Below are 16566 nucleotides of genomic sequence, written 5' to 3' on the forward strand. Positions count from 1 at the left end.
CCTTCCTGTCGGGGAATGCAGCAAATCTGCTGAATGCCTGACGGTGCATGAGCAGCGTGACCTTGAGCAGCTCGTAGTGTATCCTTGAGAGTCTGGAAAGTCCTGAGCAAGAAAGTGATAAGAAGAACCGTCTTGGCGAATCCGCAGAAAAACCGTTACCCAATCATGAATTGTTAGTTACTAACTAAACCAATCATATATGAACACATACCCTGAAGAAGGTTATAAAAAAGGCTTGTTAGAACAATAAAGCGGCCATTTTTGGCACAATCTGATGTTTGTCGTGTCCGTCTCTACTGCGACAAATGGTGACCCCGACGTGATCGGGTGAAGTGATCATTTAAAGAACGTATTTCGGTACTAGACAGAAATATAGTGGCGGGGAGAGCTGTGAAGAAGTATTGTGGCGGCGGGGAGAGCTGCGGAGACGGAGCCTGGTGAAGCTGAGAGCAGAGGGAGTCTGCTTGGTCCGGACCTGAACTTCGACACCTAAAAAGGTGAGCCACCGGGGACTAAACTGTTAGAATGGGGCAGCAATTAACAAAAGAAGAGGAGACAATTTTGTCTACCTGGAAAGCCCTATTAAAAAGAAAAGGGGTTAAAACCACCAAACAAAACCTGAAAAAGATTTTGATATGGAGTAAGATGCAAGGCTTTGAAGCCACAACAGTTACTGCATTCAGTGTGAGTGCATGGCAAGCAGTAGGACGGAAAATATTTCATGAGGTCTGTAAAGGACAGAAAGAGGCATGTGAGTTGGTGATTATATGGCATCTATTAAGCGAGACTCTGAAGGAATGGAAAGCAGAATGTGAGGCAAATGATGAGCAAAAAAAAGATGAAAAACCAGAAAGTGTTAGGAAGGGGAAAGATTGTAGCCAAGGAACAAATGAAGCCGATGCCGCAGCATCAGCGGTAGCAGGCAGGAAACCCCTCACGGGCAAAAGCAGATCATGCCCTTATTCTCATCCTCCCCCTCCACCACCCCCTCCACCACCCCGTCCTCCGCCATTAAGTACTTTACAGGGCGCTGCGGGGCCCTCCCCACCCAGTGCTACAGCAGCGGCACCCAGTGCTATAGCAGCGGCGCCCAGTGCCGCGACAGCGGAACCTAGCGGTGCAGCAGCAGAAGAGTGTCCTGGTTTCAGCTGGGATAGAGTTAACTGTCTTCCTAGTAGCTGGTACAGTGCTATGTTTTGAGTTCAGAGCGAAGAATGTTGATAACACTGATGTTTTCAGTTGTTGCTCAGTAGTGTTTAGACTAATGTCAAGGATTTTTCAGCTTCTCATGCCCAGCCAGTGAGAAAGCTGGAGGGGCACAAGAAGTTGGCACAGGACACAGCCAGGGCACCTGACCCAAACTGGCCAACGGTGTATTCCATACCATGTGACGTCCCATCCAGTACAGAAACGGGGAAGTGGGGGGCAGGGATTTTCGCCGCTCGGGGGACTGGCTGGGTGTCGGTCGGCGGGTGGTGAGCAATTGCACTGCGTATCATTTGTACATTCCAATCCTTTCATTATTGCTGTTGTCATTTTATTAGTGTTATCATTATCATTATTAGTTTCTTCTTTTCTGTTCTATTAAACCGTTCTTATCTCAACCCACGGGTTTTGCTTCTTCTCCCGATTTTCTCCCCCATCCCACTGGGTGGGGGGGAGTGAGTGAGCGGCTGCGTGGTGTTTAGTTGCTGGCTGGGGTTAAACCACGACAAGAGGTGACCCCATCGGCCCCCCCCGAGGAGGAACATACGGTGAATCCGGCGAATAACACAGAACCGGAAAGTGAGCACAAAAATGAAAGTGAGGGAGAAGACACTTTAACTGCCGCTACGCAAGCTCTGCACCTTACAGATAAAACCATAGTGGAAAAAGCCCACCCATGGACTCTCCCTCCCTCCACAGTAACTGTAGTCCCAAGATCCCCTAATCAATTTTGGGAGGCGGTTAAGAAATATGCTGCCGAAGCTGGCAACTGGGATCTAGTTGAACGCCTCAGCCCGTGCTCTCCAATACCAGCATGTCCGAAGCCTGTAAACACAGCAGCAGAGGCTCCTGGTACATTCCCTGTTTTCAAAGCTGCTGCAGGCACAAACCAACACGATGAGCACAATCCAATTGCCTGGAAAGTGGTGCAGGATTTGCAGAATAAAGCCCAAAAATTTGGAATCAATTCCCCTGAGGTGATGCAACTTATTCGCATAATCGCCATGGATCTGCTGTGTCCATATGACATTACACATCTCGCACAGGTGCTGTTTCAGCCCGTGCAGTTACAAGTGTTTCAATCTACTTGGAGGCAGATAGCACACGCAGCAGCGCAGCATAATTTGCGACTGCCACAGGGTGACCCGAGGCTTGGCGTTGGAGAGGATGCTTTACTTGGTGAAGGGCAGTTTAGTAACCCTCAACTGCAGGCTACATGGCCTCCGATTGTTCTCGAACAGGCACAGCAAGTAGGAATTATGGCATTAAAGCGAACCATGGAACTAGCAGCTCCGAAGCAAAAATACATTGCTATCCACCAAGGACCTAGAGAACCCTTTTTACAGTTTGTAGAGAAAATATCTGCCACATTGGAAAAACAGGTAGAAGATGAGGTGTTAAGACAAATGATGTGCAAACAGCTAGCGAAAGATAATGCTAATGAGGACTGTCAAAAGATAATACAGGCTTTACCTGGAGATCCTTCTATTCCCGACATGGTGGCCGCATATTCTAAGGTTGGGACAGTGGGACATAAGGTGGCTGCCCAGGCGGCAGCGCAAATGGCCGCCCTAGCTACTGTCATGAATGCGAGACATTCAGGGAAATGCTTTGGGTGTGGCAAAGAAGGGCACATAAAGGCAGCTTGTCTGAACAGAACATCACCACATAAACAACTGGTGAACATCCCACTGGGGACTAATTGCAACAAATGCGGAAAACCAGGACATTTTGCAAAACAATGTCATTCTAAATTTCATATTAATGGGCAGCCACTACAGGGAAACTGCAAGAAGAGCGCGAGCGAAGACAACAAGTCCCCTCCCAGCAGCCGGCCACCTCCCCTCTGCGAACAATTATCAGCCGCAACAGCTGGCTCAACAGGGTTGGATGTATCCACCACCGACACAATAACTATAGTCACAAAGGACATCGTTAAGGTCCCTCTTGATGCAAAGGGTCCTATAGGACGAGGACTGAGTGCATTGCTACTGGGAAGATCAAGTAGCACGTTAAATGGGCCAATTGTGCATGTAGGAGTTATTGATGCTGATTTTACGGGTCAAATTTGCGCGCTGGTTTCAACCCCCTACCCACCAGTAACAATCCCAAAAGGTACTCGCATTGCTCAACTTATTCCTTTTTTGAGTTGTGTTTCAAAAGCAGAACAGCACCTGCGATGCGATGGAGGCTTCAGCTCTACGGGACCCCCTCAAGTCTGCTGGTCTCAGACTGTTTCATCATCCCGACCACATATGACGTGCACGCTTTCGAATCACGGACGATCGCCGACCACAGTAAGGCTTGCGGGGCTCCTGGACACCGGAGCTGATGTGACTGTTATTGCTGATTATCTGTGGCCATCCACCTGGCCAACAGAGCATGCGGGTATAGGGGTAGCGGGGCTGGGAGGATCCACACGAGCAAGGGCAGCAGCCACAGCAGTTCTGATTACCAATCCTGAGGGCCAACAAGCAGTCATTAAACCATATGTGACGGCAGCTCCCCTCAATTTATGGGGGAGGGATTGCTTGTCGCAATGGGGGGTGAGAATTACCACGGATTTTTAACGGGGGCCACTGTGTTGCAGGGTGTTAGACAACCCACGCTTGTTTTAACTTGGTTAACAAATAACCCTGTGTGGGTGGATCAGTGGCCCCTACCAATTGAAAAATTAAAGGCCTTGCAAGAATTGGTGGCAGAACAACTAGCTGCTGGACACATTGAACCCTCGCAGAGCCCATGGAATACTCCAGTGTTCGTAATAAAAAAGAAATCAGGAAAATGGCGATTTTTGCATGACCTGCGGCAAGTCAATGCTGTCATGGCCACGATGGGGGCTCTGCAACCAGGCATGCCTTCACCTGCCATGATCCCTCAAGATTGGGAAATCATTGTCATGGACCTTAAGGACTGTTTTTTTACGATACCATTAGCTTCCCAAGACAAAGGAAAATTTGCATTTTCTGTGCCTTCTATCAATCATGCAGAACCGGCGAAAAGATATCAATGCAGAGTTCTGCCGCAGGGCATGAAAAATTCACCAACAATTTGTCAATGGTTTGTAGCACAAGCTTTGTCACCTTTAAGGGAAAAATTCCCTACTAGTTATTGTTATCATTACATGGATGACATTCTGTTAGCATCAGACAACAAGGAGCAGTTGAATGACATGGAGAATTTGGCCAGGAATTCGTTGCAACAATATGGATTAGTAATTGCCCCTGAAAAGGTACAAAAAATAGAACCCTGGAAATATTTGGGAATGACAGTTACAAGCAAGCAGGTTGTGCCCCAACCTGTGAAACTCAATCTTGAGGTTAAGACACTTAATGATGTACAAAAACTGATGGGATCCTTGAACTGGATCAGGCCCTATCTTGGACTGACCAATTCGCAGTTGCAACCTTTATTAGAATTATTAAAAAATTCCACTGATCCAACAGAACCCAGAATATTAAATAAGGAAGCGTTAAATGTAATTCATACGGTGGAACAATGCATATGCAAGAAATTTGTTTCTTGAATAGATCTGTCTCAATTGGTACAATTCTTTGTACTAATTGACAAAACTGTGCCGTTTGGTGCTTTGGTGCAGTGGAATTCTGAGTGGGATAACCCATTACATATTTTAGAATGGATGTTTTTATCATTCTGGCCACAAAAAACTGCTCCTGGATTGTTTGAACTTATTGCTGATGTAATCATAAAAGCCAGAAAACGATGTTTAGAACTAACAGGACGTGATCCAGCTACGATTGTTTTACCTGTTCAAAATTGGTATTTTGAATGGTGTCTGGCAAACAATTACGAGCTGCAAGCGGCCATGGCGGGTTTTCAAGGACAGATATCGTATCATCTACCGTCACACCCGCTACTGAAATTTGCTCGAGAAATACCATTTGGGCAGAAAAATCTAAACCAGCCAGAACCTGTGAAAGGCCCCACTGTCTTTACAGATGGCTCGCGAAAAACAGGTAGAGCAGCAGTAGTATGGTATGAAAACAACTGGAACAACAAAGTAGTATATCAAAATGGTTCCCCACAAGTAGTAGAGCTGTGTGCAATGGCTGTTGCTTTTTCTATTTTTTCTACTCCTGTAAATATTGTAACTGACTCAGCTTATGTAGCTAACTTAGTTTCTCGCCTACACAAAGTGGTTTTGACCATGTCAGACAATCAATTATTATCTGATGTGCTTTTAGAACTCTGGAAAAGTATTCAACTACGTACAGAACCTTATTTTATCATGCACATCCGGAGTCATACCACTTTACCAGGATTTTATACGGAAGGTAATGCCAGAGCGGATGCTCTTGTTTCTGCTATGGCTCTGAGCACTGTTCCTAACCTGAAGCAACAAGCTGTATTATCACATCAATTTTTTCATCAAGGTTTTCGAGTTTTACGACAGCAGTTTGGTTTGTCCCATACTGAAGCTCGCTCCGTTATAGCTGCCTGCCCTGATTGTCAAGGAACTCACACTCCAGTGTATTTTGGTACTAATCCCAGAGGTATGCAGGCTTTATAGATTTGGCAAACCGATGTTACTCATGTAAATTAATTTGGCCGACAGAAATATGTTCATGTTTCTATTGATACTTATTCTCATGCTTTGGTAGCAACAGCACATAATGCAGAAACAGGAAAAGATGTGATTTGACATTTGCAGAAGGCTTTCTCTATGCTTGGGGTGCCACGCCAAATTAAAACGGACAATGGCCCAGCATATGTTTCACGGAAAGTTCAAACATTTTTTAATTTGTGGGGTGTTACTCATGTTACAGGAATTCCCCACTCCCCAACAGGACAAGCAATTGTTGAGCGTGCACATGGCACGTTGAAGCGGCAGCTTCAAAAACAAAAAGGGGGAATGATTGGGGAACCACCACAGGCATGTTTAGATAAAGCAGTTTATGTTCTTAACTTTCTCCATTATGGGGATAATTCTTCTCTACCTCCTCTTTTTCAACATTTCTCTTCTCTTTTTTCAACACAGAATTTACAAAAAGGCATCAAAGTACATGTTAAAGATTTAATTACTGGTCAGTGGAGTGGACCATGTGAGTTATTAACCTGGGGAAGGGGTTATGCTTGTGTTTCCACAGATGCCGGTCCTTGCTGGGTTCCTGCTAGGTGTGTTCGGCCTGTATTGGAACCTGCCTCAGGGTGAAGGATGGGTGGTCTCACAACCTAAACAAAATGTTTGGGTCACTTTAGCAGTTCCTGTCGAGATAACATTGAATTCTGGAGTCCAGGCCAGATCATAGCAGCCTCCGTATTGGCACCAGGAGTTGGCGTTGCAAATGCCTTAAGAACTTTAAATAAGTTGGGATGTTGGCTTAGCAAACAAACTAACACTACCTCTTCAGCTTTAAGTGGCCTTCTAACTGACATTGATAGCATTAGACATGCTACGCTACAAAATAGAGCTGCAATTGATTTTTTGCTTTTAGCACAAGGGCATGGTTGTGATGAGTTTGAAGGGATGTGTTGTATGAATCTATCCGATCACTCAAAATCCATTTACAGTAATATTCAACAATTAAAGAAGGAAGTCAGGAGGCTGACAAAAAGCGATGAGTCAGATTGGTTAACAAAGATGTTCGAGGGTTGGAGATTGTCTGGATGGTTGATATCTCTGCTCAAGACTGTGGGGGTAGTGGTCTTGATAGTGATAACTGTGCTCCTAAAGTTGCCCTGTCTTTTCAGCCTTCTGCAAAGGGCCCTGCAGAGAGCTGCTGGAGCAATATTTTTAGCACAAATACAAAAAGGGGGAATTGTCGGGGAATGCAGCAAATCTGCTGAATGCCTGATGGTGCATGAGCAGCGTGACCTTGAGCAGCTCGTAGTGTATCCTTGAGAGTCTGGAAAGTCCTGAGCAAGAAAGTGATAAGAAGAACCGTCTTGGCGAATCCGCAGAAAAACCGTTACCCAATCATGAATTGTTAGTTACTAACTAAACCAATCATATATGAACACATACCCTGAAGAAGGTTATAAAAAAGGCTTGTTAGAACAATAAAGCGGCCATTTTTGGCACAATCTGATGTTTGTCGTGTCCGTCTCTACTGCGACACCTTCCCTCCATCTACTGGCTGTGCCCCTGTCAGTACAGCCCATTGCTGTCAGGTTCAAGGGGTGCAAGGTGGTTACAGGTTACTCAAACTGGGAGTGCTGAGTTGTCCTTGCCCTTGGCACTTGGTCAGAGCTGGGAACCCTCTGCTTGGGCTGGGTGACACAGCCTCTTAGGAAAGCAGGCACAGGCTATGCAGGCAGCCTCCAACCTCAGCACGCAACTGAAGGTGTGTTTGGGGGATGACCAGGAAGCTGTGTTGCCAAGCCACGGTACACATCACGGGAAAGTACCGGCCAAGAGGCCACCTGACAAGTGAGACACCACGCTCACAAAGGCGTTTTTCCCAGGAAAAGGCCTGTCTCTTGCACGTTGGGTGTGCCGATGCCTGCAATTTCCCCAAATGCCAGGAACTTGACTTCATCTTTTGTGATAATGGCAAGCTCTAATCATGTTCTCCCCTATGAGAAAGAAGAAAGACCCCATCCAATGACTCTTGTCTCATAAGGGAGGCTAGGCTTCTGGGAGACATGTAGCAAACAATTTTCAGACACGTTGTGGGAGAAAGATTGTTATCCCCTGAAAAACATATGTCAGGACTATTTATATAGCCCAGAGTCTGCTCCTTGCCCATGTCTGCAGGATTTGCATCCTATGAGATACGATTCAGCCCAGGATCCATCCACATAGTACAATAAAGGCTTTGGAATAGCAGCTCTTAACAGTCTTGCATTGCCAGCAGAGGATTACATGAAACTGGGATAAAATATGTGTGCTGAGGGGAATGGCTATCAAGATTCTAAGGAACCAATGAATTTACTTCAACAACTTTAAAGAAAGACTTTTTCTGTAACTGTAATCAATGATGGAGCAGTTTTGCTACGAAGCAAAACTTAATTTTTCAGAATACTTAAATCCATGCACACCTTCCATTACTGTGAGCTTCCCACTGAAATCAACAATGCGGTAACTATTGAATTAATGGAGTCTATTTGCAATTGCAAATTAACAGATTTAAGCCCACAGGTGTTTGAAGGCTGGGGATTGAACTGGATTTAACTCAACCAGAGAACTATTAAATCAGCTGTTGTAAAGACATTGTTTCCTTTGTCAGCACTTTGGCAATAAACCATAAACCTTCTCCCCAAATCACAAATATTTCTAGTGATACCTCTCACAATTGTGTCACAGGTTACAAAATGGTTAGGAGCTGGAGCTGGGCTGACAGAGATTGGCAGCGGGGGGGGGATGTTCTGAACACATCACATGCCTGGAATGTATTACAGACACAGGCAAATAATTCATATTGTCTGCCCAGGAATCCCATGCTCCAACTGTCTGTGCAAGAGTACTAACCTTGCCTTCACAAACTGGCTAGTCACTAATCCTGCACACAATAGTGTTGTAAAAAAAAAAAAAAAAAGAGCTGGCACACACAAATATATTGATTTCTAAATGTTACCAACCCTCTTTAAAATCTGGGAAAATCAAACCCAAATGATCTTCAGCGAATTCACTGAGGCTCTGCTGCCCTCTAGTAAAAAATGAGCTGAATAACAGAGCACTTCCACATTGCCATGACAGCAGTGGTTGGCTGCTGTTACTGTTCAAAATTCACACCTGCAGCAGTAACTGGGAATGTATGTATTCTGGCCTCGTTGGGAAGAGCCATGAGATTAATAAATCTATGGGCTTTCTAACACTGCAAGTTACAGTTCCAATTACTTTTGCCACTGCCATGTTCTTAATAAGGCTGACGTAAAAGACCTTTTATTTCTGTGCCCAAGTAAGCATTGCAGAGATTTTCCTGGAATCAGGAAAAAAAACCTCAATTACACGCGCAGCAGAAATCCACAGCACCAATACTGCAGTGATCTTTTCAACTCCCCTGCTCTTCTCCAGAAGATACCAAGAACCTGATCTTCTCAATTTCAATTTTATATGTCTTTGCCATATGAAAGTACTGCATTAGAAGCTTGCAGAATTTTTTCAGAGCAATGCATAAAAAACATATACCACATATGTTGTGAGTTTTATTAATCCTATTGGTGGAAGTTTCTTTTATCTGCATGTAAACTACACACAGCAGTACATTAAGCATCACTCTGCAGAAATAATTATGTGATTTTGTGAATGTTTTAAATCCTAGTGCAAGACTCACACTTAGCCACACTCAACACCCTATGTTGTGTGATCATATATTCATAGCAATTAATATTTGTATACACAACGGTTTAATTCTCCATGTATCAGGTTAAACCTGTATTTGCCAGTCTTTAACCCTGACGCGTGATTATTGGATATGCCAATCAATGGAAACTGAGGCAATTTTTTTCTATCAGAAAAAAATGGAGATAAGACCTGTAAATTTAGTTTTCTTTCCTATTAGTAATTCTGGTGCGACTTTGGGAAGTCAGTACAGATCGAGAACAGCACGAAAGTAACGCAGTGCTTTCTATGGGAGATCTTGCTGTGCAGCGGCAGCGAGAGGCTGCAGGAGGCCAGCCAGGCCCCTGCATCTCCTCCTGGGCAGACTCCCAAGGTGGCTGGCAAAGACGGGCTGCAGGGGAGTCTGGCCTTCCTGGTATGGCAGGAAGGCTGAAAAGAGGTCCCTCCAGTGCCCAACACTCATGCTTGGAGAGACTGTCTTTAAAAAGGCCAGCAATCTTTTGGCATCTGCTACCAAACTCATGGTTTTTCTTCTAGTTAACGCAGCAGCCACCGAGGCCGGCCCAACTGACTTCTCGGGATGCCCCCAGCCTAGATGAAACCGAACCCCAAAGGGCCCTGCACATGAAAGACGCTACCATGGAGCACTAGCGAAGAGGGCCACCACATTATCTGCCCCCTCCAAGCCAGAGGCCCAGATTTCCTCAGGGAGGGCAGGGGCTTTCCGGCAGAGGCGGGCAGCCAGACGAGCATGCTGGCCGCCGAGGGGATGACGGGCGCCGGGCAGGTGTTTGCACCCTCTCCGGACGCCCGCTACCGCCGTCCCCAAGCTGGCTGTGGAGAACAAGCCCACCGGGCGGGGATGGGGGGGGCCGAGGCCGGGCGCCCCCGCTTGCCCCGGGGGGACACCAGCCCCCCCCCCCCCCGCAATGGCGCGCTTCCACAGGGGCCGCCGCGGCCCCGCACCCGCCCCGCTCCCCGCTCGCGCGCTGCGCGGCCACGTGACGCGCGGCACTGGCTCGCGCTGCTTTCTCGACACAAGATGGCGGCAGCGGCGGCCGCTGGGAAAGGAAGGGAGGGGGAGGAGCGGGCGGTGAGGCGGGCCGCTCTAGCCTCCGCTCTCTACGCTCCTCGCCGCGCACGCTCTATCCTCCGTCCCCGCCGCTTCTCTATGGTCGGGCGGCCGCTCGCCGTTGGCAGGCGGGCGGCAGCGGGCGGTGGACGGCAGGGGGCGCTGTGACCGCCGGCGCGGCGGCTATCATGCTCGGGGAGCCGGGCCTGGGCCGCGGCGCGGGGTGGCGGGAGCGGGCGGTGCCGGAGCGGAGCGGCGTGGGGGGTCGGTGCCCGGCGGGATGTTCCGCAAGGCGCGGAGGGTGAACGTGCGGAAGCGGAACGACTCGGAGGAGGAGGACGAGGAGCGCGACGAGGAGCCGCCTCAGGAGCCGGCGCCGGCGGCCGGGGCGGGGGGGGAAGGGCCCGGCGAGGCCTCCATGGCGCTGGCGGCGGGCCCCGGGCTCCTGCCGCTGCCCGCCGGCTGCGTGCCCCTCGCCCTGCCCGGCAGCCCCGCGGCCTTCGCTTGCGCCGCGGGCTACGGCGCGGCTCTCGGCTTGGGGCTGGGCTTGGTGGGAGGCGACAGGGCAGGCCTGGGGGCTCTGCCGGCGCCCGCTCTCCTGCCCCCCCCGCCGCCGCCGCAGCAGCAGCAGCAGCAGCAGCAGGGCAACGGGCTGCCGGGCGCCGGGCGCCCCAAAGAGAAGAAGCGGCCGCGGGAGAACAAAGAAGTGCCGCGGGCCAGCCTGCTCAGCTTCCAGGACGAGGAGGAGGGTGAGGCGGGGGGCTGCCCGCCGGCGGGCACCGGGGCCGCGCGGCCTTTGGCTCGCTGCCTGCGGGGGTGGAAGGGAGCCGGAGCGGGTCAGCCTGCACCGGGCCTCCGCCCGTCGTCTGCGCATCCCTCGTCCCCCAGGAGGGCCGGGACCCTTGTTCTATGTATTCGTTAAGGCAGTCGGGTTGCCCCGTGTGACATGGGGCTGACGACGGGTCGTACAAGAGGGGGAGAGCCCTGGGGGCGCGGTGCGGGGGGCGTCCCATCGGCAGCCGCTTCGGCCGCGCTCCCTTCCCGGGCCCGACCCGGCTCCTGCGGGGCTAGCGTGCTCCCAGCACCGGGGTGATGTCCCGCGTGTTTAATTCCGTTTTGGCGGGGTAGATTGCCTCTGCTTCTGTATTGCTGGTGCCTGACTGTTGTACCCGCGTTGCGCTCGCTGCAGGTGGGTGGCTTGCCGGTCAGGGTGCAGGCTTTAGCCTGACCTGGGTTTGTGCAGTAGCAGGTACTAGGCCCAGCAGGTTGAGGGGCATCTTTCCCGTGGCTTTGTGTTGAGTTTGTTTTCATCTGATGTGGCTGGTGTTCACAGGTCATGTCGGACTGCCTGCTGTCCTAGCAAACTCCCGTGTGAAGCCACTGGTGTTCTGTTGCAGAGTTAGTTCATCTAGCCATCCACAAAGTTTATTAGATTAACCTTCACAAATAGTGGAAAAAGTAATTGAGCGGTTTCTGGACGCTTTTCCGCTTTTGGAGAAATAGCATAATTGTGTTTGTACAGTGCTTCAGCTAATAATTCTGCTGGATTCCAGCAGGTATTGCACTCATGAGTCCGTCCATTAACACTCAGATAATCTGATTATGGATAATAGTTATTACGTATTAAAAGATGTTCAAAAAACTATCAAAAAACTCCTCAAACTCCAGAGTTTGTTGCATCCCACAAGTTCAGGGTGAATAAAATGAGGAGCTTATTTTTATGATACCTTTTGTCAGCAGGAGACTTAGTATGCATTTTGAATTTTCTTAGAAGGAATTCTCTTGTAATCACTGGAACTTGGATTCTAAGACTAGTGATTTGAAATCTTGACAGAAATACTGGAAACATGGAATTACAATATAGACTTAAAAAAACCTGACCAAACACTTGTGGATTTCCTACATCAAGCTTCCATTTTTTCTGTGCAATTTAGTTCTTTAACTTATTGCATACCTTTTGGTAGGTTGTAGTGCTGCAGCCATTTGAACTAGTAGTACAACCGAAACCAGCCATTCCCTTACTCGTGAGTTGTGTATATACGTGGCTGTGAAAAGACTGTTGACCCAAAATGTTGGGGTTTCATGTTGTTTTCTTCCAAATTCATGGTCACAATGAAGGATCAGCTGGGTTTTTTTGTTTGGTTGGTTTTTTAGAAAAAGATTACTACAGTCAAATAAAAGCAGGCCATGTGTGTACACTTCTGTGTAACTTCTGCCTTGCTTTTCCGTGACTGTGCTGTGAACGGGATGAATACACTTGAAAATGACCGCAAAAAGAGGAGGTAGACATGACTCCACATGAAAGGATATGGGACTGGTTTTGTTGCAATAGTGCAAATGTAAAGTCACATTAAATTACATTGTTAGTGGCATTTATTAAGTTCTAGGTACAAAATTAAGAGGTTTGATAGGTAAGTATACTTCTTGGCAGGTCTAATGTAATGTTTTCCAACTTTTCTTTTAAAGAAACTGAAGAGGTTTTTAAAGTGAAGAAATCAAGTTACAGCAAAAAGATTGTAAAACAACTGAAGAAAGAATACAAAGAAGATCTTGAAAAATCAAAAGTTAGAACAGAGGTCAATTCTCCAACAGATGGTAACTGCAAAACTAACAGTAACTTTTGTAATGGAAAAGATTAAGTATTGTAAATACAAATTACTTGTTTTCAAGATGAATTGCTAGTCTTTTTAGAGGATTTAGCATTTAGAACTGAACGAAAGCACACATTAAATGTGTTCATTTGAACCTTACAAATGCTGTTCTGAAGCTGGTAGAGAGTTCTTTGATTCTCTCTCATGTGGAAATGAATGTAGAAGGATGAAACTTCTCAGCTATGTATACAGTTGTCGGTAGACCTCAGTAGTTTCTGTATTTCAGCCCTGTTTATGTCAGATGAGTTTCTTCCTATTGAATTAGGAAGGAATTAAATTAGTTTAGAAGGGTGTCTGGTGCCTATATGACAAGATGTGTCCTTGTAACGCATCTTTTCGAAAAGGAAGATTGTGGGGTGAGCAGAGTGGTGTTCTTTGTTATTAAGTAAATTATTCAACAGCTGCCTGTTTCAGGACTTGGACCTTAGAGTAGACTTGATGATTAAGATGACAGGATGAAAGTGTTGGAGCAGAAGGATCTTTTAGCAATGTACGGTCCTCCAGAGCTTAGAATAGAGCCTGGGATTTCAATTTCATTGTGCTTCTGCTATTGGTTTTTGGGAAGCTCACTGGTAAAGCATAATGATTCCTTTTCCACTTAAGTTTTTATGTAGAGTAATAAGCTACAATGCTATGAATACAAGCTGAGAGGCTTATGATCTAAAGATTGCAATGGTATAGCTGGAGCATATGAGAGTTGAACATGGTCCCATGCAGAAGATTGCCCTTTTTTAAGTTAATTAAATTAGTCTTTTAAAAATCTTAAAGATTTTAAAAAGGCTTTGTCTGCATTTAAAAAATCCACAAATTCTTTCTTATTAGAATCTTTTAAGTTGCCTATGCAGTGGTATGGGGCATGAGCAAAACCAGAAGTTATCATTTTTGTGGCTAATGTTCAGGGAATCTGTGGAAACCTGGATCTTAATTCTTGTTTCTGTCACAAAGATCCTTAAAAAATTGCATTTTGCACATGGCTAATGTGTGCTCATTTTCTGTTTGTCTGTTTTTCAGTCTCTGTAGTTGGTTTGGTTATAGTGCAAAGACCTCATGGCTGCTACTGAGTCAGTAGTCTGGATTCTTTAAACAAATGTTAAAGTCTAAAAACTCAGATATGTGCAGCTTGGATTGGGTAACTGGATTTAACATGCATTTTCTTACATAATACTTGTACCCGCTGCCTGTATCTGTATGTTACCCACCTAATGTAGGGTAATGTTGCACCCAGCCCAAGAGGAAGGTGAAGGGGTTCTTTTGAAATGAGTCTGTTCTTGTGGAAAGATTTGGTGTAACACAGGCAGTGCTTTCTAATTACATACGTAAGAGGCTATGTGAAGGTTGCGCACATGATCTTAATAACTGAGTTCCCTCACTTTTTTAATACTTGGCAATGTGTAGAATTTTTAGTGGTTGTTGGGCTGTCTGCTTTGTCAAATTTTATTTTGAGAGGATGTCAGTGACTTAATCACAATTAAGAAGGTGTATTTTACTAGATATCAAAATAAAATTATCATTTAACATTTTCATTTGATTTTTACTTTTGGTTTTTAGACCTTAAAAAAATACTTCCAAGTGATCTTTATAAAAAGAGTAAAACATGGGTTTTGTTGTCTTACCAGTCGAACCACCGCTAGAAAAGACAGGACAGATTAAGGATATAGGTCAAGAAGATGGGACTGCAAACAGTGAGCATGGTGAAGAAGAAATGGAAGTTGAAAGTGAGAAGGAAGAAGAAAAACCAAAAGCTGGTGGGGCTTTTTCAAGTGCTCTGTCATCACTGAATGTTCTCCGCCCAGGTTCGTTATTGTAATGTCTGATATGTTAACAAATGGTTTAGCCAGCATTTACAGCAGAGTAATGCATTTGAGAGATTAGGAAATATTTTCCAGCAATATATCCAGCATCTGAGAATTCAGGAAACTGCTATTTTCCAAAGCTGTTCAATTTTACAAGCCTTATGAGAGAAAATGTTTTACTACAGAATGCTTCCATCTTGATATCAGTCAAAAGCAGGAATTTGTCTCTCAAAGTGATGACAAACTGTAAGAAAATCTAGATTTGGAATAGGTGACTTAACATGAACTTTAACTGCTTACACTTAAAATTCTGTCTTTGGTTTGAATGTCTCAGTTACAGGTGTGCAAGGTGTCTCAAATGTTTTCCTATCTCATTTTGTCTAATGAGGTTCTAGTCAGGCCCTGAGGCCAAAGAAATCAGTCTGAGAAAGTATTTTTGAAACTAATTTACTAATTGTTAGCTAACACTTGATTTCCTGCTCCCCAGATAGAAGACGGATGTCCTGGGTCCACAGACTTGGCCATATTTCAAGGGAAAAAGAATTTCCTAGTTGACTCCCAAATCATTTTTCCTTTTAGGGGTATTTGCAAAGTATTGCAATATGTATGTTATTGCACCTGTAAAGATATTGCTGGCTTGAATACAGTATCTCATGTCAAGTATAAAGAGAATCTGAAATTTAACCTTTTGTGCATGCCTAATTAAAGTAGTGGTAAAAATTATTCATGTTTCAAAAAATTTATTTTGGGGGACCATTCTTTATATGAGTTTTGTAAGTTGCATTAATTTTGTGTTAGGGATTTTAGATTTTTTAATTAGGTCTGCTTTTCGTGTTTCCCCTCGATTGTACAGTCTTCTCCTATTAGCTTTGTCCAGTTTGGTGTCCTCTTAATCTCTGAGCTGTTGTCATCTTTTGAAATGGCTGATGTGTTTTGTTCCCCCAAAATAAGAAGAGTTGTGAGCAATGTCAGGACAGGAAGTGATACAGTCAAGAACCTCACTTTCTTCCTCCTTTTGCAATAGTCAGCTCCTGTAAAGGGCTGCTGTTTCTTTAGGAATATTTCCCATAGGAACATCAGGCTCCTCCTCTTACAGTACATGAGCTGCTGGAAGCAGAGCCAGACTTTTTGGGAAAGATCCCAGCTTTGAGGGTTTCTGGTCAGAAAGTTTGCATGTGCAGCTTATAAGTTGCTTGCAAATGTTTCTGTTTCTGGATTTTTTCCTCTTACATTTTTTTTCTGTTCACAAAGATGATTTGGTAGGGTGGCAGAGATGAGTAATAAGAAGTCGTAATACCTGTTTTGTTGCAGTGGTTGTTTAACGGTGCAAACATCTATCTCTAGGAGAAATTCCAGATGCTGCTTTTATTCATGCCGCTAGGAAAAAGCGTCAAATGGCTCGTGAACTTGGAGACTTTACCCCCGTTGACAGTGAACCAGGTAAAGGCCGCCTTGTTCGAGAAGATGAAAATGATGCCAGTGATGATGAAGATGATGACGAGAAGAGGAGAATAGTTTTTACAGTGAAGGAAAAATCCCAAAGGCAAAAGATTGCTGAGGAAATAGGTAAAACCTTTTTAGAAGGACAGCTGATAAACG

The 16566-nt window shown here is 45.8% G+C and overlaps 1 protein-coding gene across 1 annotated transcript in view; it reads left to right on the plus strand.

Annotated features, from left to right (window-relative positions):
• The first annotated feature begins 10709 nt into the window (after nucleotides 1–10709).
• The window catches only part of PAXBP1 (PAX3 and PAX7 binding protein 1), a 29487-nt gene continuing 23630 nt past the window's right edge, over nucleotides 10710–16566 (plus strand). The window contains exons 1-4 of the mRNA XM_052794074.1: nucleotides 10710–11272; nucleotides 12990–13118; nucleotides 14791–14967; nucleotides 16312–16533. Coding sequence (XP_052650034.1) covers nucleotides 10804–11272; nucleotides 12990–13118; nucleotides 14791–14967; nucleotides 16312–16533 — 997 coding nt within the window. The 5' untranslated portion in view covers nucleotides 10710–10803. The remainder of the gene's footprint in view (nucleotides 11273–12989; nucleotides 13119–14790; nucleotides 14968–16311; nucleotides 16534–16566) is intronic.

This window comes from Harpia harpyja, chromosome 8 (assembly GCF_026419915.1).
Source record: "Harpia harpyja isolate bHarHar1 chromosome 8, bHarHar1 primary haplotype, whole genome shotgun sequence".
In the NCBI taxonomy this organism is placed as follows: Eukaryota; Metazoa; Chordata; class Aves; order Accipitriformes; family Accipitridae; genus Harpia; species Harpia harpyja.